Source organism: Gymnoscopelus braueri (genome assembly GCF_963280865.1).
Source record: "Gymnoscopelus braueri genome assembly, chromosome: 19".
NCBI lineage: Eukaryota > Metazoa > Chordata > Actinopteri > Myctophiformes > Myctophidae > Gymnoscopelus > Gymnoscopelus braueri.
The window spans coordinates 2,441,791-2,465,698 of record NC_137621.1 but is presented as its reverse complement, the minus strand read 5'-3'; the positions used below and the strand labels follow the sequence as shown (position 1 = coordinate 2,465,698).

At 42.5% G+C, this 23,908-nt stretch overlaps 2 protein-coding genes across 2 annotated transcripts in view; one reads left to right on the top strand and one right to left on the bottom strand.

Annotated features, from left to right (window-relative positions):
* Positions 1-7,144: 7,144 nt before the first annotated feature.
* LOC308074145 (coiled-coil domain-containing protein 85C-A-like) overlaps positions 7,145-23,908 on the bottom strand; it is a 72,722-nt gene continuing 55,958 nt past the window's right edge. Inside the window, exons 5-8 of the mRNA XM_080413477.1 lie at positions 22,925-23,029; positions 18,397-18,492; positions 17,289-17,381; positions 7,145-7,966 (exon numbers count right to left, since the gene is read on the bottom strand). Of these exons, the coding sequence (XP_080269603.1) occupies positions 7,877-7,966; positions 17,289-17,381; positions 18,397-18,492; positions 22,925-23,029 (384 nt within the window). The 3' untranslated portion in view covers positions 7,145-7,876. The remainder of the gene's footprint in view (positions 7,967-17,288; positions 17,382-18,396; positions 18,493-22,924; positions 23,030-23,908) is intronic.
* Positions 12,297-12,662, top strand: LOC308074048 (gamma-aminobutyric acid receptor-associated protein-like; the record flags this gene model as incomplete). Its single annotated transcript, XM_080413387.1, has 1 exon — positions 12,297-12,662. One exon carries the CDS (start codon positions 12,297-12,299, stop codon positions 12,660-12,662), a length of 366 nt encoding a protein of 121 aa, XP_080269513.1.

The window sequence follows — 23,908 nt, the reverse complement described above, 5'->3', positions numbered from 1 at the left end:
TCAACACAAGCAGCCATCTTCTCATAATGCACACAGTGGATCTATTGTTCTCATTCAGGTCAGGGGGAGGAAACAACACTATTAATTAGAATCCATTTAGTCTAATTAACGACCACACAGCAGGCCTGGCCTGTAGAAACTGTGGCTTCATAGATAAGGCTGGAGGGTTGGACTTTAGTAATTGAGGATTTTCAATGCGTGGGAATTCTTAACAAACAACAGGATTTAACAAAATAATTAAAATAAATAAAATATAAATGATTTGCTCTTGCACAAGTGAACGCCATGCAGCTTAGAGTGGAAATACTTTTTCTTGATTGCCTTTTAGGGAAAATAAAACATGATTTAACAGAATAGAAAGCACATCTATATATAATATTAACCCATGAAGACCTGTCATTTTAGATTTGAACAACTTTAAGCATTATTACACACACGCAAACACACACACACACACACACACACACACACACACACACACACACACACACACACACACACACACACAAAAGAGTCTCCTTTGTGTCTCCTACCGAACCGCTGCCTAGTGGTCTGCTAGTCATCAAATTATTGTCTTAGGAATGAGACACACACAAAATAAATATCCATGAATTCAAGTCTCTATGGGGTGACTAATCCATAGAAAAAGAGTCAACTATCCCTTTATTGATAGTATAGTAGATTGACAGGAAATGGGTAGAGAGAGATGGGGAGTGACACGTAGCAAAGGTCGCCGGGCACGGGATTCGACCCCGCGACACGCCGTCAGGTGCCCGGACCGCTAGGCCGGCGATGCTGGCCGTCATGGCAGACCTTTGATAGAGAAAATGAACACCTCCAACACCAACACGCTTTAGAAAACAAAGTGTTTTTTTAATTTCCTTTCAAAATGGTCTAAAAGTGTCTTTTTCTCTGAAATGGTTCTTCATAATATCACCATGAAAAGTCTACAATATTTGCCCATTTCCAGCTACATACAGCTTATGAAAACAAATGATATAAAGTATATAAAGGCATGCTAATCTCAGGTAGTATACAGTATGTACAACACAGACCTGGCATCATCTCACAGAACACAATACAATAAATCATTCATCACAGGGTCTGGTTCTCAAAGTTGGGTCTGGGGTCCAACAGGAGGTCCAAAATGGACCCTTACAGGTCTGTGACTCTTGAGACAGTGGTGGGAAAAGTACTCAAATGTTTTACTTAAGTAAAAAGTAAAAGTCTGGAATAAAAAATGTACTTGAGTAAAAGTACAAAAGTATTGGTATCAAAATGTACTTAAAAGTAGATTTGCTATTTGAAAACAGCAGATCTACAAGCTCACAACGCGTCACGATGTGAGCTTGTAGATCGGCTATTTTCAAATAGCCTAGGTATAAAATAGGGCTAAAGTTGTTAATGTATGTTTTATAATGTAATGATGTATATCTGCAAAGTAACTAGTAACTAAAGTTTTCAAATAATTGTAGTGGAGTAAAAGTACAATATTTGCCTCTGAGATGTAGTGGAGTAGAAGTAAAAGTATAGACATTTGAAAATACTCCAGTAAAGTAAAAGTACCTAAACATTTTACATACGTACAGTACTTGAGTAAACGTACTTAGTTGCTTTACACCACTGCTCTGAGAGTGTGCAAATGGAACCCAGAATGGATACAGAGTTACATGTCTGTAACTCTGAGGGTCCATTTGGTTCCATGTGTACATGGTTCCATGAATTACAGACCCGTAAGGGTGCATTTTGGACCTCCTGGTGGTCCTCAGACCAGGCGTTGTGAAACGGTGGTCTAGTCCTCAATGACAAAAAAAAGAAAGAAAGAAGCAGTGCCTTTGAATGTAAACTATAGGAACATATAGTTATTACATCACTTTGTGCTTCCAAATAAAAACAACACATACATAGAAGTCAGTAGTTGTGTGTATTAGCAGACTAGAAAAGAAATAGTTTTAGAGGACTGAGCAAACTGTACGTATGTTTTGATATGCGTTAATTTACCAAAGCATGAGAAGTTGAAATATGGAGATACAAGGTTTCTACTCGACCATATTAGGAATAACAACCAATAACACCTTTTTCAAATGATTACTGATCATTTTGTACACGTAGCCTATAGTTATAAGTTGCAGTTGCAGGCTTAACACTCTTCTAAAAAAAGGGTCTTCCGAAAAGTCACACATGTTGCATTCTGTTCTCCAAACGGCACTGAAACTCTCAAGGTCATTTATCTCATTCACTGACTCTCAAGGTCGGGTCCCTGGGGACCCGCAGGGGGTCCAAAAATGGACCCTGGGTCTGTAACTCTGAGAGTGTACAAATGGAACCAAATGGACCCTTACAGGTCTGTAACTCTGAGAGTGTACAAATGGAACCAAATGGACCCTTACAGGTCTGTAACTCTGAGAGTGTACAAATAGAACCAAATGGACCCGTACAGGTCTGTAACTCTGAGAGTGTACACATGAAACCAAATGGACCCTTACAGGTCTGTAACTCTGAGAGTGTACACATGAAACCAAATGGACCCTTACAGGTCTGTAACTCTGAGAGTGTACAAATGGAACCAAATGGACCCTTACAGGTCTGTACCTCTGAGAGTGTACACATGGAACCAAATGGACCCTTACAGGTCTGTACCTCTGAGAGTGTACAAATGGAACCAAATGGACCCTTACAGGTCTGTACCTCTGAGAGTGTACACATGGAACCAAATGGACCCTTACAGGTCTGTAACTCTGAGAGTGTACACACTCTATTCGGTGCGTATCAAACTGGGGGGTCCTTGAAATGAAAAACCTAACCACTGACCTAAACTATAATGGAACCTCATTCTACACGGTAAAATCCTCAGTGCTTATTTAACTCTAGTGCAGTATGGATGCATTAGACACAAAGCACACAGCGCTGCACACAACCTCTTTAACAATGTGTCAAACCTTTATACAGTATAAATACTGTATATGTATATATATTATACTGAGAGAAATCCTTCATGTCTGTGAAAAGTAAAAGCCTATTTCTTTATAAGTGTAAAGACCAAGTCAAACTAAACATTGTGTCAAGGGTCCATTTCACCCATTTTGTTCCATTTTGTTTTTACTTTTGTTTTTTGTTTTTTCGGGGGGTCCATGCCTCTGCTTTTGATACCCCCCCCCCACTGGTCATTCATCAATTCAATTTAACAATGTCTTTAAATGTATACGGTTTGACATCCTATTTTGGGATTATTTTCTCAGAAAACAAAAAATAAACAAGATCTACAAGCTCACAATGCAGTGCGATACGACGTGCTGTGAGCTTGTAGATCGGCTGTTTTAACTCGTTTTTTCACAGGTGGAACATGAAATCGAACCCCGACATCATCTATTAACTCATTGGCCGCCATTATCGCATTAACGCGATCTAATAAATAGCGCGCTTGGCCGCCAGGATCGCATTAATGCGATCTAACGTCTTTATTGATCTTTATGCTCTGATCACGCTATTCTGTTATGAATCAGGCTAAGTTTCGGGTTCCACTTACTTCAACCACCACTGCATCCGGTTCCATGACTTGGGTTCCGTTTTCGGTTTTACATTTTTCCCCCCAGTCATTTTCGACCATAATAGGGAAACAAACGGTTTTTCACACGCTATGAAAAGCGATCGGAGACCTCCCCTCCTATAATCTATGGTCTGGGTGACGAACATTCATCCCCGTTGTGTATCACAAAGTAATTTTCGCCGATAACAGAATCTGAGAGATTTCACTTCCGGTTCATGTGTTTCACTGTGTGAGTGGGTCTGGGAGGGGGCGAGTGTGATCGAGAGGCGATCAAGCTTGGTATGTGCTGCTCTCTGGTGGTGGAACGATCAAAACGATTCAAGTGTCAAGGTAGACTTTCTAGATGTGAATTAAATAACAAAATAACGAAACAAAAAAACACGAAAATCGCTGGCAAGGGCTGCTATGAACGAGGTTTTAACTCTGGCAGTCAATGAGTTAAGAATATTTCCATTAGAGTCCACAGTTCTGTATGTCATTATGTACTACAGTATAAATGAATGAATGTAGCAGATGTCAGCTTGTATATCTGCTACTTTTTGAATAGCTTACGTACTACATGTTGTTATTAATAAATGCAGCTGATGTTCCCTTTTTAACCACTTTTGTTCACAAATCTTCTAAAATAGCGTAGATATAGTGGAAAAAAAAAACTTTATTTGACTCTGTCTTTAAATGGATTAGAGAAGCATGACACAATAATGTTATTGGTATTAAAATGATATTTTAGCAGCCTAAACTCTCATGTCAAAACTCGACACACAGGGTATACATAAAAAAAACGTCAAATAAAAGTCCAATATCGTGAACGGTTTAGCTAACTTCATGGTCATTATTGGTGAGGATGAATTAATTCAAACATTACCCAATTTGTAAAAGTAAAGCGTTATTATTATTAGGTCATATTATTACATTAATCACAGTACACAGTACAGTAACGCCCCAACACTGGGCCCATGTTAGTGAACAGGTGCATACTTATTACTTGTGTTTATTTTTTTTGTATCCATTGTACGATGTTTAGCGCCATGGTGTTCATGGTCATGTTTGTGGTTCATGTTCATTGAGAGGCAACGCTGTTGCCGCCCTGTTTCATGCCATCGTTCATGCCAGTTCATCGTTTACGGTTGCTGTGGTGTTGTTTTTTAAGCTGCACTAAAATGAATTTCACCCACTTTTTTACCTTGTAAACCTGTGATGTGACAATAAAACTGAAAATAGCCAATCTACAAGCTCACAACGCGAGCTTTACAATTCACGAAAACAACACAAAAGGTTAGAATACGGAGATGAGAGGTTTCTGCGCCGACAGCGTATGTTTAACGTGGTAAAAGAGGTTAAGCTATTTCCTATAGGAAACAAAAGAGTTTCTTTAAGAACAAATCAAATGCATCTGCTTTAAAAAAAAGAATAAAATACAAAGATTGTCACGTCTTTAGATTGTTCATCATGAGGGTGTGTTTTCTAGTCCTTGGCATTGAACGTTACAGCAGGTGTTTCATCCTTATTCATCCTTATTACACTATTCATTCACAGACTGTGATCCCTGTCAACTTAGTATCATTTAACCCATTAAGACCGGGAACGCATCTGTGTCATTTTTAGATTTATTTTGGCTATGGGGGGTCCTTGATATTAACCCATTAAGACCGGGAACGCATCTGTGTGTCATTTTTAGATTTCTTTGGGCTATTCAAAAATAGCAGATCTACAAGCTCATAGCGCGGCACTCGGTGCCGCGCTATGAGCTTGTACTGTAGATCTGCTATTTTTGAATAGCCACAGTATAAAATAATGGTTAAAGTGGTTACACAGATGCGTTCCTGGTCTCAATGGGTTAAAGAGGTTTGAGAACCACTGATATTATAGCAAAAAAAACTAAAAAAAAAAAACTGTTAGGATTTAGAAGAATTTGTAGAATCCCCCCCCCCAAGGCAAGGATTTGAGTTAAAACATTTTTGCTTTAAATATATATATATATATATATATATATATATATATATATATATATATATATATATATATATATATATATATATTTAAAGATTTGCACACATTTTCAAAATTGTTCAAAAAATTAAATAGCAGATCTACGGAGCTCGTAGCTTGTATAAGCTTGAGTTTATGCTTGTAGATCTGTTATTTTTGAATAGCCCAAACAAAGTATAAAATAATGGCTATAGCAAAACATCTAAGATGACACAGCTATGTGTTCCAGGATTGAATGGGTTAACCACTTACAACCCCAGCGTCCGTATTGTGGGGGAAAGCTTTCTGCAGAACAGATCTACAAGCTCACAACGCGTCGCGCTGCAACGCGCTGTGAGCTTGTCCATCTGATATTTTCAGCGAAAGCTTTCCCCCACCATAACAGAAAACAGAAAAGACACTAGAATAGAGCCCTGAGGGACTGTATAAGTGGTTAAAGTGGTTCTTTGACTGTAAAAACACGTCTGGGGTCATTTTAACGTCTTCATTCCATATTAAAACATTCTGAGATAAATTTTATCAGACACGCCCCCCCGTCCTATACAAACCCATTGTAAACGTAAAACTAACCATGTTAGACTCATTGCAAACTGATATTGTCCTTCTAAGGCGTGAGGAGGCCATTAACACATCGACCGCCAGAGGTTAATCTCATAATGTACTCACCAGTGCCAAGGTGTTTTTGTTGTTTTTTAGTTTTTTTCATGTCGCCATAGATCTTGTTAAAATCCTTAAGATTGAGATTGAGCCGGTCTGTTTACATCCGCGAGATCTCCCTGTATCTCCCAGTGAAGATCGCGTGTCAAACGGGGTATCCATGTTGTAGTTAGAGCGGATTACGTTAAACAGTGAAATGCGAGGAGAAAAAACTACAGGAAGAGAATTGAGTTTCAGTTTCGTCTGTAGAACGAGGGCGGACGTGATCGTCAAAACCGGATCCCAAATAATTCCGTTTCCGGTCATCAAACCGGAAACGGAAGTGGATCAAAAAAATTCCGAAAGTGCACCCGGACCGCGCATGCGCGAAAAGACCGCAGCCCGTAGGGCTACGGTCTCGGCGCTTAACAGTTGGATTTAACGGACCGTAGGACTACGTTCTTGGCGGTTAATGTGTTAATAAAAAAAAACTGTGTCACACACATAAGCCAGAGTAAAGGCGTTAAAATGACCATGGAAGAAGTTTTTAAAAGTGAAACACGCCTTTAACTGTTACAACCAGTTTTCTTTCTCGTTTTCTTTTTCATTTAAAAAAAAAAAAACCATATGGCTTGTGACCTAAACTCTGCCTCCGCACCGAACACATCAAATGAGTGTTTTTCTTCCATGTTGTTTTTTGTCCCCAGCGTCCTCTGTGGAAACTCAGTCCTTACCATTATCAACCTGCATGGATACAAAGTGTCGTGGGGCACCGTAGGGCTCGAGAGCACTTCCAGTGTTGGCGCTTCTTGGGAACTACACTAAGTGATAATACTGGGCTTTAGAAAGTAAGCAGTAAGCTATAAACCAGTACCAGCGCTCAAGTGCCTACGATCCAAACGTACTGTACAACGGTCTGGACTCTGGACAGCTGACCGTCATACAGACTGATGTCACAGGCAGGGCTGCGTATTATAATTTCCCCGCAATATTTTATTTGAAAATAGCCGATCTACAAGCTCACAACGCGTCGCATCGCGACGCGTTGTGAGCTTGTAGATCTGCTATTTTCAAATAGCTGATGTATATGTTAAAGTGCTCATGTGGCTCATAGTCGCTTCTTTTGGGCTGGTTTTCCTAGACCTGGTTGCTTGCTTCTCTCACAGAATCTGGCAACACTGGTCACAGGCTTTGCCACATGAAGCGTGGAGATCCACATCGGGGGCCATGACGCCGTTCCCACGTGGATCCATCCCCAAGATCCTGCATGAATCAGGTTTTTTTTCTGTTTTCCAGTTTCAGCCTCAGCATCAGAAGCTGAGACATTGTCCTCAGTCTCTATCCAAGGTGTTTACAGACTGACGTGTGAGGCTAAAGTTCTGATCTGGTCCTGCAAAGAACGTGACAGTATAAGGGCAGTATAAGGCTGAACCTACCGGCCAGTGACTGTGTACGCCTTTATAAGAGGTGCGTTCAGTCAGTCAGTCAGACAGGCCGACGGCTTTCGCCCGTAGGTTTCTGGGCTCTCCCTGCCGCCCAAACCCGCGGAAACCCGTTTCTGGAGACGTTTTGGCTTGACTTGATAGGCTGGTTATTTTATTCCACTGAGTGTCTTGTTGTTGTCTTGCTGCATCCCTTTACCGGCCGGGCGGTTGGATGGATGTGTGGTCACAGTTTGAACGGCGTTCCTGATGGACTACAGGACTACAGGGGCTTCTTGTACTGGCTGCCTGAGAGGTGTTGTCGTATGGAGGGCTTGGAGCCCGCCGCGTCGCCCAGCTTCCGCCACACCACCTGCAAAACAGAAAGAGACCAAGATTAAAGGCTGTCAATCAAAATGCATAGATTGAATCGAATATAAAACTAGAAGGTCTCCGCCAGGTCAGGTAGGTTATTGTGGCCTCCTGGTGGCGCTATAATAGGCCAATGTGAAAAGGGTGGCATTTCTTCTTAGGCCTAGTGGGAATGTGCGTGCATTCATGATTTGAGGCATTTTGTTGCAAAAATGTGTTTAGCTAAATTAGACCTGCTGGTGGCGCTATAACAGGGCAATGTGAAAAGGGTGACATTTCTTCCTCGGCCTAGTGGAAATGTGTGTGCAAATTTTCACGGAAATGGCATGCTGTGTTCATGATTTGAGACATTTTGTTCAAAACGGACCAATCCTACAAACTTTGGAAGCCAACCTTAGCCAATCAGGATGGAATATGAAATATCGGACAGATCCGTCTTGATCACATGACTATAGAGATACTGTGTACCGATTTGGGTGATGTTTGGATTATATCTGTAGGAGTAATATCCAAAAATGGGTTTTGCACAAAAATCGGCCTCCTGGTGGCGCTATAACAGGCCCATGTGAAAGATTTGGGGCAGAGGTTCTGAATTGGCATCCAGGGAGTGTGTGTGCACAGGTTCGCAGTGAGCGTTTTTTTTAAATCGCGACAGCATGTCACCCAGACTCAACTAAACAGATTGATTGGCAGGTATGTTGTTGAGGAGGACATGCTTCCCATCGCAACGGTTGAGTTTGTTGCCTTCAGAGAACTAGTCGGCAAAATAGCAGTGAAAGCAGCAGGGCCACTACAGTGCAGAAAGACCTTTAATTGTTCCACTACATTTCATAATGACTACAATGGTCTTTTCTCTCACTGTGCCACAGAGCAACACTAAAACTCTCTGTGTGTGTTTGTGTGTGTACACTGGCATAAGTGTAAGAGAGTTTTTTATTTTAAAATAAAAAAAAGGTTTAGTCAGTTAAATTAAGTCCATTCACATCTATATGCATCAAATTCATTCAAACTGATAACTCTGCCTGGGGAGGGAGTGTGGGACATTGGTGGGTTATTGCTCTGATTGTTCTGAGTCTAATGATCATTACATCCTGATGTGAAGAAAATATTTCTAAAGAAGAAGAAACAAATAAACGTTGTTACTGTATGTATAGCCTATTAAAATCATTTGGAAATAATAAATATATTTTTATTTTATTTTATAATTTTTTTCTTCTTTAAAAAAAAGTAAAGTAAAGTAACTAGTTACTAGTTACTTAGCCATAATAAGTACAAATATATTCAATTCTAAGAAGCTACAGCTGTGACTACACTATTGAAACCAGGGGACTTTGTACATGTCACATGAGAGTGTTGAGAGATTTGATTGATTAGATCAGATAAGGACAGTAGCCACTGTTAAAGAACAGTGCTGGAGCCTGAGTCGCGTCATTAAGACCTGGAACGCTTTGATTTGAGCTAAAAAGCATCAAAGCACCAAACCCATATAAATAGAGTGGATGCTCACTGGTCAGTACGAACTGTCCTGCAGGCCACAGTTACCAGGGTGTTATCGCTGCGTTCGCCATTTTCCATTGCGAGCTCCGAGAGACTGACGGTAAGAATTGAGAGTGTTTACACAACGATAAATGTATGTGTTTCTGATATGTTTTACAGTTTTGTGTGTGTATTTCATGTCAGAATTGAGTGTTTACATGACGATAAATGTATGTGTTTCTGATTACAGAATTGTGTGTATATTTCATGTCAGTAATTTGTTGTTGTTTATGTTTAATATTGTACACCTAGTAGCCTGGCATTATTGCCAAACTGATTCACGCACAGGCTGATATCGCGAAGGAACTTGTGTGAGCGACACTCACGTGATCAGTCTGGCAATAATGCCAGGCTATAAAACATGGTGTCCTGAGCTGAACATGTGCTTATACGTCTGCGTTCCTGACTTTCACTTTTCCTCTCTGCACCATGAAACCCAAGGGCCGCTCATACTTAACCCATTAAGACCGGGAACGCATCCGTGTAACCACTTTAACCATTATTTTATAATTTGGCTATTAAAAAAATAGCAGATCTACAAGCTCACCGAGTGGCGCGGCACCGAGTGCCGCGCTACAAGCTTGTAGATCTGCTTTTTTTTTCTTTTCGTGAAAATGTGTGCAAATCTTTGAATATATATATATATTTTTTTTTAAGCGACATTTTTTAACTCAAATCTTTGCTTCTGGGGGGTCCCTGGAACAACATATTTTGAGATAGGGGTCCGCGGCCAAATACATATAATTTTGGGGGTCCTTGACATGAAAAAGTTTGAGAACCACTGATTTTATAGCAACATACCTTTTTTCAAAAAAAGGATTTAGGATTATGATTTAGAAGACATTTGTAGAATCCCCCAGAAGCAAAGATTTGAGTTACAAATGTTCACTTTAAACAATATATATTCAAAGATTTGCACCAATTTTATTGATTTTTACAAAAAAAACGCCAAAAAAATCATAAAATGACACATATGTGTTCCCGGTCTTAGTGGATTAAACTAAACTCAGACTTCATACTGTGTGGGGTTGGTTCCTGGTTGTTTGCCCACTTTGCTTTGATGCATTCAGCGACTGGTTCCCTGGCGTTTCCCATGCAGTAGACATCCTGCTGTTCCCATACGCTCTCCCTCTCACTGTGCTAATTCTAGAGGTCCTCTCTCTCTCTATCTCTATCTCTATCTCTCCCTCTCCCTCTCCCTCTCCCTCTCCCTCTCCCTCTCCCTCTCTCTCTGCGCCAAAATAGCATTGTTGGGCGTGTTAATAAGGCTCCTATTAAATGCCGAAACAATAGCAGTACTGTTTGTACCGCAAACCGCATAGGAACATACGCGCGCTGCGCGCGCACACACACACACACACACACACACACACACACACACACACACACACACACACACACACACACACACACACACACACACACACACACACACACACACACACACACACACACACACACACACACACACACACACACACACACACACACACACACACACACACACACACACACACACACACACAGAGAGCAGTGTGCGTCAGGGTCAGAGTATGATACTATGCCGTCCAAAAGATGTTAAAATCTGGAGTGATACACATAAGGGTCCATTTGTATTAACTTAGCCTTGAATTAACACTAACTGTCCCACCCTGAGCAAGCTATCTGTGAGACACAGACAGACAGACAGACAGACAGACAGACAGACAGACAGACAGACAGACAGACAGACGATCGAGCTCTGCTGTGACATCACACACACAACAGAAAACGCTGATGTCACTCGTTGCCTAAAAGCTTGACATTAACCGTTGCATAGCAACGCCAATTAGCGGTGTTGTGCTGTGACATCAGGCATGTCCATTATGACAGGCATGTCCATCCTTTAGAACCGGCTACTGGGAGGGGACCACGGCCCGATACGCCCATATATAGGCAGGACCACGGCCACGTCACTATGAATCAGACATAACCATAGGCAAACCCATACATACGCCCATATATAGGCATAATATATGGAGATCCGGTTGTCCAGAGCCACAGATCTGACCCCTATGTCCATATATGGTCATGTGCATATATGGGACCGACCGACTTCAAACTGATTCGACCGATGTGTCCATATATGGGCATCGCCTAATCACAATTATTTTTGCATAATCGTCATACTCGTCAGAATAGTTTCCATGTAGAAACATTTTCCATTTTCCAAAAATGGAACGTGGTGTAAGCTTGCAGATCAGCTATTTCCGCAATTTTTTTCTAATTTCTGGAAAGTATAAAAAACAAACAGAAAATGTTCAATGGCCAAAAACACAAATGGTGTAATGGTGACACAGCCCTAATATGGATATCCAGTTGTCCACAACCACCGATCCAGACAATATGCCCATATATGGGCATGCCATTATACAGGGTATGGGCATATACTAATGACATCAGGGATCTCCATATATGGGTATAAAAGGGACAGACAGGTACAACGGGTACTCTGACACTACGACTCAGACATATCGGCAGCGGTGGAAAAAGATCCGATCTCTAACTCTGAATATGGGCATGGATGACATCACACTGACATCACACACTGACACGGTGACATCACACACTGACACGGTGACATCACACACTGACACAGTGACATCACGCTGACAGGCCGTGGCATAAAAGCAGGCTGGCTCCCTGGTCAAACCATCTGAGGTCAACATCTAAACATCATCAGAGCTTTAGCTACGTATCCAGAGTGAACTCACTGTGTGTCATTGTCTCTCTCTCTCTCTCTAAAAGCCAGAGAAATGCAGTCTAAAGACAAAGAGGAGTTCTCTTTTGACAAGAGACGCTCCGAGGGCGAGCGCATCAGGAGGAAGCATCCCGACAGGGTGCCGGTGATCGTGGAGAAAGGCCCCAACGCCACCGTGGATCTGGACAAGAACGGAAAAAAGGGGTTCCTGGTGCCCTCGGACATGACCGTGGGCCAGTTCTACTTTGTGATCCGCAAGAGGATCCGGCTGCGAGCGGAGGACGCTCTGTTCTTCTTCGTGGACGACGTCATCCCGTCCCCCTCCACCACCATGGGACGGCTGTACCAGGAGCACCACGACCAGGACTCCTTCCTCTACATGACCTACAGCAATGAGAGTGTCTACGGCTCTGCTTCTTAAAGCTCCTCTACGTGACCTACAGCGATGAGAGTGTCTACGGCTCTGCTTCTTAAAGCTCTTCTACATGACCTACAGCAATGAGAGTGTCTACGGCTCTGCTTCTTAAAGCTCCTCTACATGACCTACAGCAATGAGAGTGTCTACGGCTCTGCTTCTTAAAGCTCTTCTACATGACCTACAGCAATGAGAGTGTGTACGGCTCTGCTTCTTAAAGCTCCTCTACATGACCTACAGCGATGAGAGTGTCTACGGCTCTGCTTCTTAAAGCTCCTCTACGTGACCTACAGCAATGAGAGTGTCTACGGCTCTGCTTCTTAAAGCTCCTCTACATGACCTACAGCAATGAGAGTGTGTACGGCTCTGCTTCTTAAAGCTCCTCTACATGACCTACAGCGATGAGAGTGTCTACGGCTCTGCTTCTTAAAGCTCCTCTACATGACCTACAGCAATGAGAGTGTCTACGGCTCTGCTTCTTAAAGCTCCTCTACATGACCTACAGCAATGAGTGTCTACGGCTCTGCTTCTTAAAGCTCCTCTACATGACCTACAGCAATGAGAGTGTCTACGGCTCTGCTTCTTAAAGCTCCTCTACGTGACCTACAGCAATGAGAGTGTCTACGGTTCTGCTTCTTAAAGCTCCTCTACGTGACCTACAGCGATGAGAGCGTCTACGGTTCTGCTTCTTAAAGCTCCTCTACGTGACCTACAGCAATGAGAGTGTCTACGGTTCTGCTTCTTAAAGCTCCTCTACGTGACCTACAGCGATGAGAGCGTCTACGGCTCTGCTTCTTAACCCATAAAGACCTGAAGGCGATTCTACAAATGTCTTCTAAATCCCAACAGTTTTCTGAAAAACATGTTTCTATATCAGTGGTGCTCAAACTTTTTCCATGTCAAGGACCCCCAAAATGATACGTATTTGGCCGCCGAACCCCATGTCAAAATATTTTGTTCCAGGGACCCCCCATAAGCAAAGATTTTAGTAACAAATGTTTGCTTTAAAATAATATATATTCAAAGATTTGCACACATTTTCACTATTTTTGAATAGCCAAAGTGTAAAATAATGTTTTTTAGCTCAAATCAAAAAGTGGGGTTCTCATCTTAAACAAGCTGCGTGCTTAACACTTTCCCTGCCAGAGGGGTTTTTTTTTTACTTCCCCCACTGCCAGCATTGTTTGCAATGTTAAAAAACATTTTTTTAAGTAGTCACAAAATATTTTCCGTGATCACCGTCCTCACGGTGATCCCCTCATTACACACACACAGGAGTCTCGTAGAATCGTGGGAAAAAATAATCCGATTGCGGTAATCCGTTCCATAATTGCAGCCAGTTGAAAATAGCATGTTTTTCCCAAAATAACATGTTAAAAAAAAAAGTACACAGGAGCCGAGATACAGGATTTTAAAGTAATAAGTTAACCAAGGAGTGAATGGAGCTAGAAATCTTTGGATCGTGATATCTCTGGTTCTGTGTGTAAATTATTATTATTATTATTTTTTTATCAACGGTTATACTCGTTGTTGGCAGGTAATGTGAGTCTTCCAGTTTAGTAGACCTTGTATTGTGAATTTGTACTTCCATGTACTGTTGTTCTCATGTCTTGCTAAATAAAGTACATCAATCAATCAATGCGTTCCGGGTCTTCCTCTACGTGTGACCACGGCCACGTCACTATGACTCAGACATAACCATAAACAAACCCGATACGCCAATGTATAGGCATGTCCCTACGACTCAGACATAGCCATAAACAAACCCGATACTAGCCTGATTATCAGACTGAAGCTGTGTGGAGCTTCAGTCTGGCATTAGCTCCAGTGTCTGCGATTACAAGGGGGAGGGGATTAGAATTACGGTACTTTTTGTACCGAATAAATCCTAGGTTCACATTAACCCATTAATACCTGGAACTGTGTCATTTTTAGATTTGAGCTAAAAAGCATTATTTTACACTTTGGGCTATTCAAAAATAGCAGATATACAAGCTCATAGCGCGGCACCGAGTGCCGCGCTACGAGCTTGTAGATCTGCTATTTTTGAAAAATCGTGAAAATGTGTGCAAAGCTTTGAATATATATATTTTTAAAGCGAACATTTTTAACTCAAATCTTTGCTTCTGGGGGTCCCTGGAACAAAATATTTTGATGGGGGTCCGCGGCCAAATACAATTTTGGGGGTCCTTAACATGAAAAAGATTCAGCACCACTGATATAGAAACATACGTTTTTCAGAAAACTGTTGAGATTTAGGAGACATGTAGAATCGGCTTCAGGTCTCAATGGGTTAAAACACCAGACCATGAGGAGGCGGTCCACTCAGAGAGTGGGCGGGGTCTATGGTCTGGAACCAGGCTAACCCGATACGCCAATTTATAGGCATGTCCCTACGACTCAAGACATAACCATAAACAAACCCGATGCGCCGCTATGTCCATATATGGTCATGTGCATATATGGGACCTACCAACATCAAACTATAAGCTACTAAACGTGGTGAAGGACTGGAGGGAGTGTGGAGCCACAGAACCGCTGATCCGACCAATATGCCCATATATGGGCATGCCGATATACAGGGTATGGGCATATACTGTACTAATGACATCAGGGATCTCCATATATGGGCATAAAAGAGACACAGGTAGACAGAGAGATTTACAGGGATCTCCATATATGGGTATAAAAGGGACACAGGTAGACAGACAGATACAGAGGTCTCCATATATGGGCACAAAAGGCCATATAGGGAGAATGGGGTCAAAAGTAACAGGGGGAAAACGTAAACACAAAAACTGATTTTGAGGTGTAAACGTACATTTTTGATTGTACAGTATTTTCCTTCTGCTGTCTAAAGTTAAGATGTCAGCTAATTTAAACTTAGATGAATTGTATCTCTATGTTATTGGTCACAAATTAACGTGAGCAGCCTATGCTAGTACAGGGGTTTCTAGCTAGAATATGGGATTTCATCATGGTTGCCCCATTGGGGGCAATTGTAACACAGTGACCGGGGTCAATTGTAACAGTGTGTTTCAATGCAAGCAGATTTTTTGTCTGGGATTACAAATGTCAAAGTAAAAACACATTTAAATAAATAAAAAATAATAAAAACATTCTTCAGTAAAAATATTAAATTATAAAAAATACATATTACTTAGTGATGTGCTTTTATTTGAGATATAATGTGTTAATATGACTTGAATGAGTTCTTACAGTGTTACAATTGCCCCAGTCACTGTCACTGTCGTGTCACCCGTCACAGGGGCAATTGTAACACTCTGACTTATTGCATTAAAATAAATATTTTAGTCTTGTCCTTACTAGTGAAAGCTTATAAACGGTATTAGTAATTAGGGCACATATATACGTTTCTTAAAACAAAAGATGACGAGTATATTTCAAGTATTCTGTGAATTATGAAGGAAGATGTAAATCGTGTTACTTTTGACCCCGGTCTCCCCTACTGTTTGTTTTTGTTTTGCGGATTGTTATTCAGTGTAAACGTTAGTTCATGTAGTCACGGAAGGCAGAATGTTTATATATCATATTCACACTCCCCGGACCCCCCATTCGCTAACAGCTTATTCAGTTGTACTCCTTTATGTCATACGTCTCACAACTTGTCATTCTCATTCGCTATAAGCTAACTCACTCACGCCTCTTATACCCACAGTGCAACACTGGCGTTCCATTTAAGCAGCCCCAGTTCTCTGTTCATTCTACGTGCTTAGCTGTCAGTCTCGGTTGGTCAGCTGTCAGTGTCAAAACTCCTCCTCCTCCCCGGCCTCCTCCCTGGCATCTGATGTTGTCAGGATAAGTTGTAGATGGCGTTGCATTGGTGATGGTTGTACTTTAAGGGTTTATGTTGTGTTAACTGTTGTGTTATAACTGTCGAGTTATATCTGTTGTGTTATAACTGTCGAGTTATATCTGTTGTGTAATAACTGTTGTGTGATGTTATAATTGTTTACGCTCTGCTCAGGGGGTTGTGATGGAATGATCTGTGACTTGTTTGCACAGGAATCTGTAATATCACATGAGCAGAGTCACACCGCCAAACTTCGGATGCAATATCATTGCACATATGGTAACAGCTATGGTAATAAATGGTTAATGGTTCATTACGGTCTGGTTATTTCTGAGCTGAAGTGTCTAAATGAACTATTATTTCTTGGTGTTGACGTCTGAAACACAACACAGACACCCAGGAGACTGGCTAACCTGACGCTTCCAGATCCAAGAAGCTTACGTCACACGTTTGTTTCTCAGCTTATTTCTTGAGAAACTAGTTACTCAATACCGCCCCCATCTGGCAGAGTCAGGTTAGAGACTTGCTACCAACCAACCAACCATCCATTGGTTGATATAGACAGGACAGGACACTCAGCTAGGAGCATCGGGGGGGGGGGTGAGCCGGAAGGCAGCAGGGACAGGGACGGACGGACGGTGGCTCGACTGGCGTCGGACCGCCAGCTCGATCCCGAGATCCAACCAGGAGCTTTTTAACTGCAGCAACTTTAAGATACGCCACACACATCAACATACAGAAGATACGCCACACACATCAACATACAGAAGATACGCCACACACATCAACATACAGAAGAACACAAGAGTCAGACTCACGTTGCACATCTCCCTGACGATGGCCTTCTCTTTCTCACTGAGGTCCTCCTCATAGTCCTCTGGTCTGTCCAGCTGCTCATGCACCTCCAGCACCTACAACACACACGCGCACACGCACACACACACACACACACACACACACACACACACACACACACACACACACACACACACACACACACAGAGTACATCATAAACAAGGAACAAAATCAAAGATAAAAAACAGATCGGATCAAAGAGAAGCAGCAGCTGCTGGCCCTGAAGTGAACCCACATCAAAGCCTCTAGAACAGAGGGGTCTTCAACGTTTTTCAGGCCAAGGACCCCTTAGCTGACAGAGAGATGAAGCAGGGACCCCCCACACAACATACTGTATGAAATTGTGTTGCAGATTAAACTTTTTCATAGATTTCATAGACTTGTTTGACAGACACTGTCATCACTACTGTACCTTCATGGAGTGATTATAGGATGTGAGGGGGGGGTGGGGGGCTACTGTACCTTCATGGAGTGATTATAGGATGTGAGGGGGGGGTGGGGGGCTACTGTACCTTCATGGAGTGATTATAGGATGTGAGGGGGGGGTGGGGGGCTACTGTACCTTCATGGCGTGATTATAGGATGTGAGGGGGGGGTGGGGGGCTACTGTACCTTCATGGAGTGATTATAGGATGTGAGGGGGGGGTGGGGGGCTACTGTACCTTCATGGAGTGATTATAGGATGTGAGGGGGGGGTGGGGGGCTACTGTACCTTCATGGCGTGATTATAGGATGTGAGGGGGGGGTGGGGGGCTACTGTACCTTCATGGAGTGATTATAGGATGTGAGGGGGGGGTGGGGGGCTACTGTACCTTCATGGCGTGATTATAGGATGTGAGGGGGGGGTGGGGGGCTACTGTACCTTCATGGAGTGATTATAGGATGTGAGGGGGGGGTGGGGGGCTACTGTACCTTCATGGCGTGATTATAGGATGTGAGGGGGGTGGGGGGGGCTACTGTACCTTCATGGCGTGATTATAGGATGTGAGGGGTGGGGGGGGGGGCTACTGTACCTTCATGGCGTGATTATAGGATGTGAGGGGGGGTGGGTGGGTGGGTGGCTACTGTACCTTCATGGCGTGCACCACAGCCTCAGGTTTGTGTCCAGAGGGGGGGCTGCCGGGCTGGGAGGGGGAGGGCTCGCCACTGGAACTCCTCCCTGAGCCCTGATGCATGATGGGAAGACACACAGCACAGCAAAGGTCAGAGAGTTATACATACACACATACACACATAGACACATTGTAGGACATTGATTTTATGAATGCACATTTTTTTAATACATTTTGCCATTTTTAACCGTAAGCCTGAAGCAGAACAATAGCAGATCTACAAGCTCACAGCGCATCACCGCCGCAACGCGTTGCGAGCTTGTAGATCAGCAATTTTTCCACGCAACTATCATGTATAAATCATGTTTAAAAATGTTTAACATTTTTCCAATTGTAAATGTTAAAAACGGTAAAACAAAATGTTCTCTTGTGAGGAGTAACGCACGCACGCGCACACGCGCACGCACGCACGCACGCACGCACACACACACACACACACACACACACACACACACACACACACACACACACACACACACACACACACACACACACACACACACACACACACACACACACACACACACACACACACACACACACACACACACACACATTTATGCCCACATAAACAGAAGTACAAGAACACCTTGTACAAAGGTCATAAACTCTGACAATAGGAAAACAGCCGGTTACAAAGTGACTAGACGGCAGAACATTGTTACATTGTACTATATAGTCAACATCAGTGCTGTAAAGTAACTAAGTACATCTACTCAAGTGTCCTCAACACATTTGAGGGATTTTCACTTTCACTGGATTATCTTAAATGTTCAGTACTTTTACTTTATACTTCACTATAAATCTCAGAGGCAAATATTGTACTTTTACTCAACTACAATTATTTGAAAACTTTAGTTACTAGTTACTTTGTAGATTTTGATTATTATTACAAAATATGCATTAACCACTTTATCCCTATATACTTTGGCTATTTAAAAATAGCCGATCTACAAAGCGACCCGTTGTGAGCTTGTAGATCTGCTATGTGGACAAGTAAGACGCGCGAACGCGGTAAGCGAACGCAAAAAAACTAAAAAAAGAATGAAAAAAAATATTTAAAAAAAAGTAACCAATAAAAAAAATTATTTTTTTTAAAAAAAAAAATCTGCGTTAAAAGGAGCATCTTAGAAAAATACAAATTCACAAAAAAAAAACTTGGAATGTTTTTGAACAATTCAACAAAGTGTTTGAAGTGCCTGTTTCACCCACTTCCGGGGGGCGGAGCCAAAATCCGAGCCCGATGTATTTGTTCGTAGACCCCCACTTAGGGGGGGTAGAAAAAGTTTGGGAGCGATTCGGGCACTTTTCATTTAACATGGGGTTTCAATGGGGAGTTTTTAGGAGCCTTCTCCGGGGCGTGGCTTCCGGGGGAAGGGGCGGGCTTAAACGCAACCTTGACAGGTGTGTTCAGTTTTCAAAGACCTTTCATTTGATGTATGGTACGTCTAAATTGGACATTTACTTATCTCAGAGGAGCTGCACACAGGCAGTGCACACAGGCAGTGCACACAGAGACCCACACAAGCCGAGCACGGTTTCATAGTATGCTCCACTTGCGCGGAGGCGCGCCTTCGGCGCGCCTCCTTCCGCTGCGTTCGCAATAATCTATTCATTGATATATCAAACATTTAAAACATGTTTAACAGGGTTCTCGATTATTTGATTACTTGAAAATGTAATCAATAGAATAATCACTATTAAAGTAAAAAATAAGGGTATTTTGCAGCCCTAACGTGGATGTAGGTCTAACCAGCTTCCAGTTCTATAGAGTCTCAGTCACTTCTATCAGGTTACACTCCAACATGGCTTTTAGGAGCCAGGGGCCCTGCATGGGTTGTGTAAGAGTGTTGATATGTGTGTGTGTGTGCGTGTGTGTGTGTGTGTGTGTGTGTGTGTGTGTGTGTGTGTGTGTGTGTGTGTGTGTGTGTGTGCACCTCTCTGGTATGCTACATACATGCAAAGAGTTGCTAAAGTTACTCAGGCTTTCTGGAGACGGCTGATGTGGTGATATACATGTCAGAGAGAGAGAGAGCGAGAGCGAGAGCGAGAGAGAGAGAGAGAGAGAGAGGTGTGGAGGAGTGTGGATGCAGTGCGTGGTGAAACGATAACAGTTGAGTCGATCAAGAGACTGAAGACTGGAAGGGAAAGAGTTGGGCTGTGTGTGTGAGCGTGTACGTACGCACGTACATGCACGTGCATGTTTAGCAACAACAACAACAAATGAAGCTCTATATTCTGATAATAATCAGGTGGGTTGTCATTTTCACTCAATCTGGAGAGAGAGCCCATTTATCAGCCTAAACGTTATAGTGGTTTAGTTCTAAGTTTGTCTGCTCACTTCTCTGTGTCATCACTTCCTATTTCACATGCTCATCTTGTATCCTGTTATGAGTTCTCTGTCCTCATTGGATAAAATCGGTGTCCCGACCTGAACAAGTATTTTCTCTTTACAATAGAGCTGGAGAGAGAAGGAGACCCCCTGTTACTGAACCAACACTCAAATGATTACTATCAGAATATAGAGCTATTTAACACAATTTATAAATTGCTATTTTTAGCAAAATAAATATTTGGTGTCGACTGAAACAAGTCTATAAAATACATACGCAACTCAGGTCTGTTACTCCAAGAATAGAGCGTTGAAGTGGGAATTGGAGGAGAGGTCTGTGTGTGTGTGTGTGTGTGTGTGTGTGTGTGTGTGTGTGTGTGTGTGTGTGTGTGTGTGTGTGTGTGTGTGTGTGTGTGTGTGTGTGTGTGTGTGTGTGAGTGTGTGTGTGTGTGTGTGTGTGTGTGTGTGCATTGTTTTTGCCTACTAAACCATTTTAAATGTGCAACAGCTCACTTATCAGCAGATAGTGCAACGTGCACGCAACGTGCACGCAACGTGCACACACAATGCAGACGGGAGCAACGGAGACACAGTGAATACAGGAAGAGAGGAATGCTGAGGGAGCAATACTACTACAGCCTGCTGTGACTGCAATAATCCACCTACTGTCTATAGAGCTACTGCTGCATTTATATACTGTTATAGCTACTGTCCATAGACCTACTGCTGCATTTATATACTGTTATAGCAGCTCAAGACCCAAAAGAGAAATCAGATGTTTGCGCGGAACCCTAACTACTGAAAATAGCATATCTACAAGCTCACAACGCATCACTTTGCACCGCGTTGTGAGCTTGTAGATCGGCTATTTTCACTACTTCTTAAAAATGAGTTTTCTAATTGATGTAATATTTTATTTCATCGTCTCCGCCAGGCCGAAAGTCATGGCGAGAGAGTATGTTATTGTTTTGCACCCTGTCCGTGTGTCCGTGTGTCCGTGTGTCCGTGTGTCCGTGTGTCCTGTCCGTCTGCGAGCAGCTAATCTAATCCCCGGTCGCTGCGAAACTGTGCACTAGGGCATTCACAGAATAGTCGAATATTCGAATATCAAACCGACTATTCGACTATCACACCACTATTCGATTATTAAAAAAAACTTTTTTCTTTTCTAGAGCAGACACGCAGCTGTGAGCTCTGGTGTGACGTCAACTCGCATTCCTTGAGTCAAGTCATCAATGCCATTGAAAAATTAAAAAAAAAAAAAAAAAAAAAAAATATTTTTTTATAATCAAACCGAATAATCGACTATTCGAATACTTTTGGGTTGAATAAATCGAATACCATATATCACTATTCGTTAATGCCCTACTGTGCACACACACTCCCTGGATACCAATGCAGAACCTCTGCCCCACATTTTTCACATGGGCCTGTTATAGCGCCACCAGGAGGCCAATTTGTGCAAAACAATTTTTTTATATTACTCCTACAGATTTTATCCAAACGTCATGCAAATCGGTACACAGTATCTCTATAGTCATGTGATCAACACGGATCTATCCGATTTCCCATATTCTATCCTGATTGGCTAAGGTTGGCTTCCAAAGTTTGCATGATGGGTCCGTTTTGAACAAAATGCCTCAAATCATGAACACAGCTTGCAATTTCCTTTTCACATTGGCCTATTATAGCGCCACCAGGAGGCCACAATGACGTACCTGACCTGGTGGAGACCTGTGCTCCGAGGAACACATTTCTAGTTTATTCATGAAATATTATCTTCGTAAATCATATTTTGTCCGTACACACACACACACACACACACACACACACACACACACACACACACACACACACACACACACACACACACACACACACACACACACACACACACACACACACACACACACACACACACACACACACACACACACACACACACACACACACACACACAGCGGGGGGGGTTGGATCCATCTTTTAGTACAGAACACCAAAGCTAGATAAACAAGGCGGGGGGGATTTCACATGACCTGGTGCTGTTTTAAGGACTTAAGGACCTTTATTGCCTCTGCGTCATATAAACCTGTGGCCGCACGCACACGCACACACACACACACACACACACACACACACACACACAGTACTTACATTGTGCATGTGTTCTTGGTACTGTGACATGGATGAGAGCTGAGACTCTGAATGGTACAGAGTTAGACCCTTCCTCAATGTCTTTGCATCAACCCCACCATTAACCTAGGAGAGAGAGAGAGAGAGAGAGAGAGAGAGAGAGAGAGAGAGAGAGAGAGAGAGAGAGATGAGAGAGAGAGAGAGAGAGAGAGAGAGAGAGAGAGAGAGAGAGAGAGATGTGTTAGTAATGAAGTGACAGTAAATGCTAGCTAAAGCATCCTAGACCAGCCATTCCCATCCTACAAACTAGAAGAAGTGCTCCTCGGAGCACAGGTCAGGTAGGTTATTGTGTAGTCGCCAATCAGGATGGAATATATATCCGACGGATCCGTCTTGATCACTTGACTATAGAGATCATGTGTACCAATTTGCGTGATGTTTGGACAAAATGTGTAGGAGTCATATTTAAAAAAATTGTTTTGCGAAAAACGGCCTCCTGGTGGCGCTATAATATAACAGTTTCACCGCAATCGGACGCTGTGTTCATGATTTGTGGCATTTTGTTCAGAACGGGCCACTCCTGCAAACTTTAGATGTCAATCTTAGCCAATCAGGATGGAATATGAAAAATCGAACAGATCCGTCTTGATCACATGACTATAGAGATCATGTGATGAATGAACTTGTCTTTGTGTCTTCAGGACTTTGACCCTGAATAAAGCAGTTAATACGTGAGACAGCGTTCCTCCTGGGCTTATGGCTACACCACTGATGCAATAAGCTACCCTGTAAACAACCTCATGGAGGATATTACTGCCTTTTATGGAACACTTATTGCTCTGGAACCATGCAGGTTGTACTGTAAATGCCCCGCCCGGTTACGCAATAATCAGGAGAACCACATGGGAGGTCAATGTAAATTCCCATAGAAAGGAGGAGGTGTCATTCACTGCCACCGTTTCTCCTTTGTACATATAGCGTTTGTATTATTGTGTTACTTTTTTA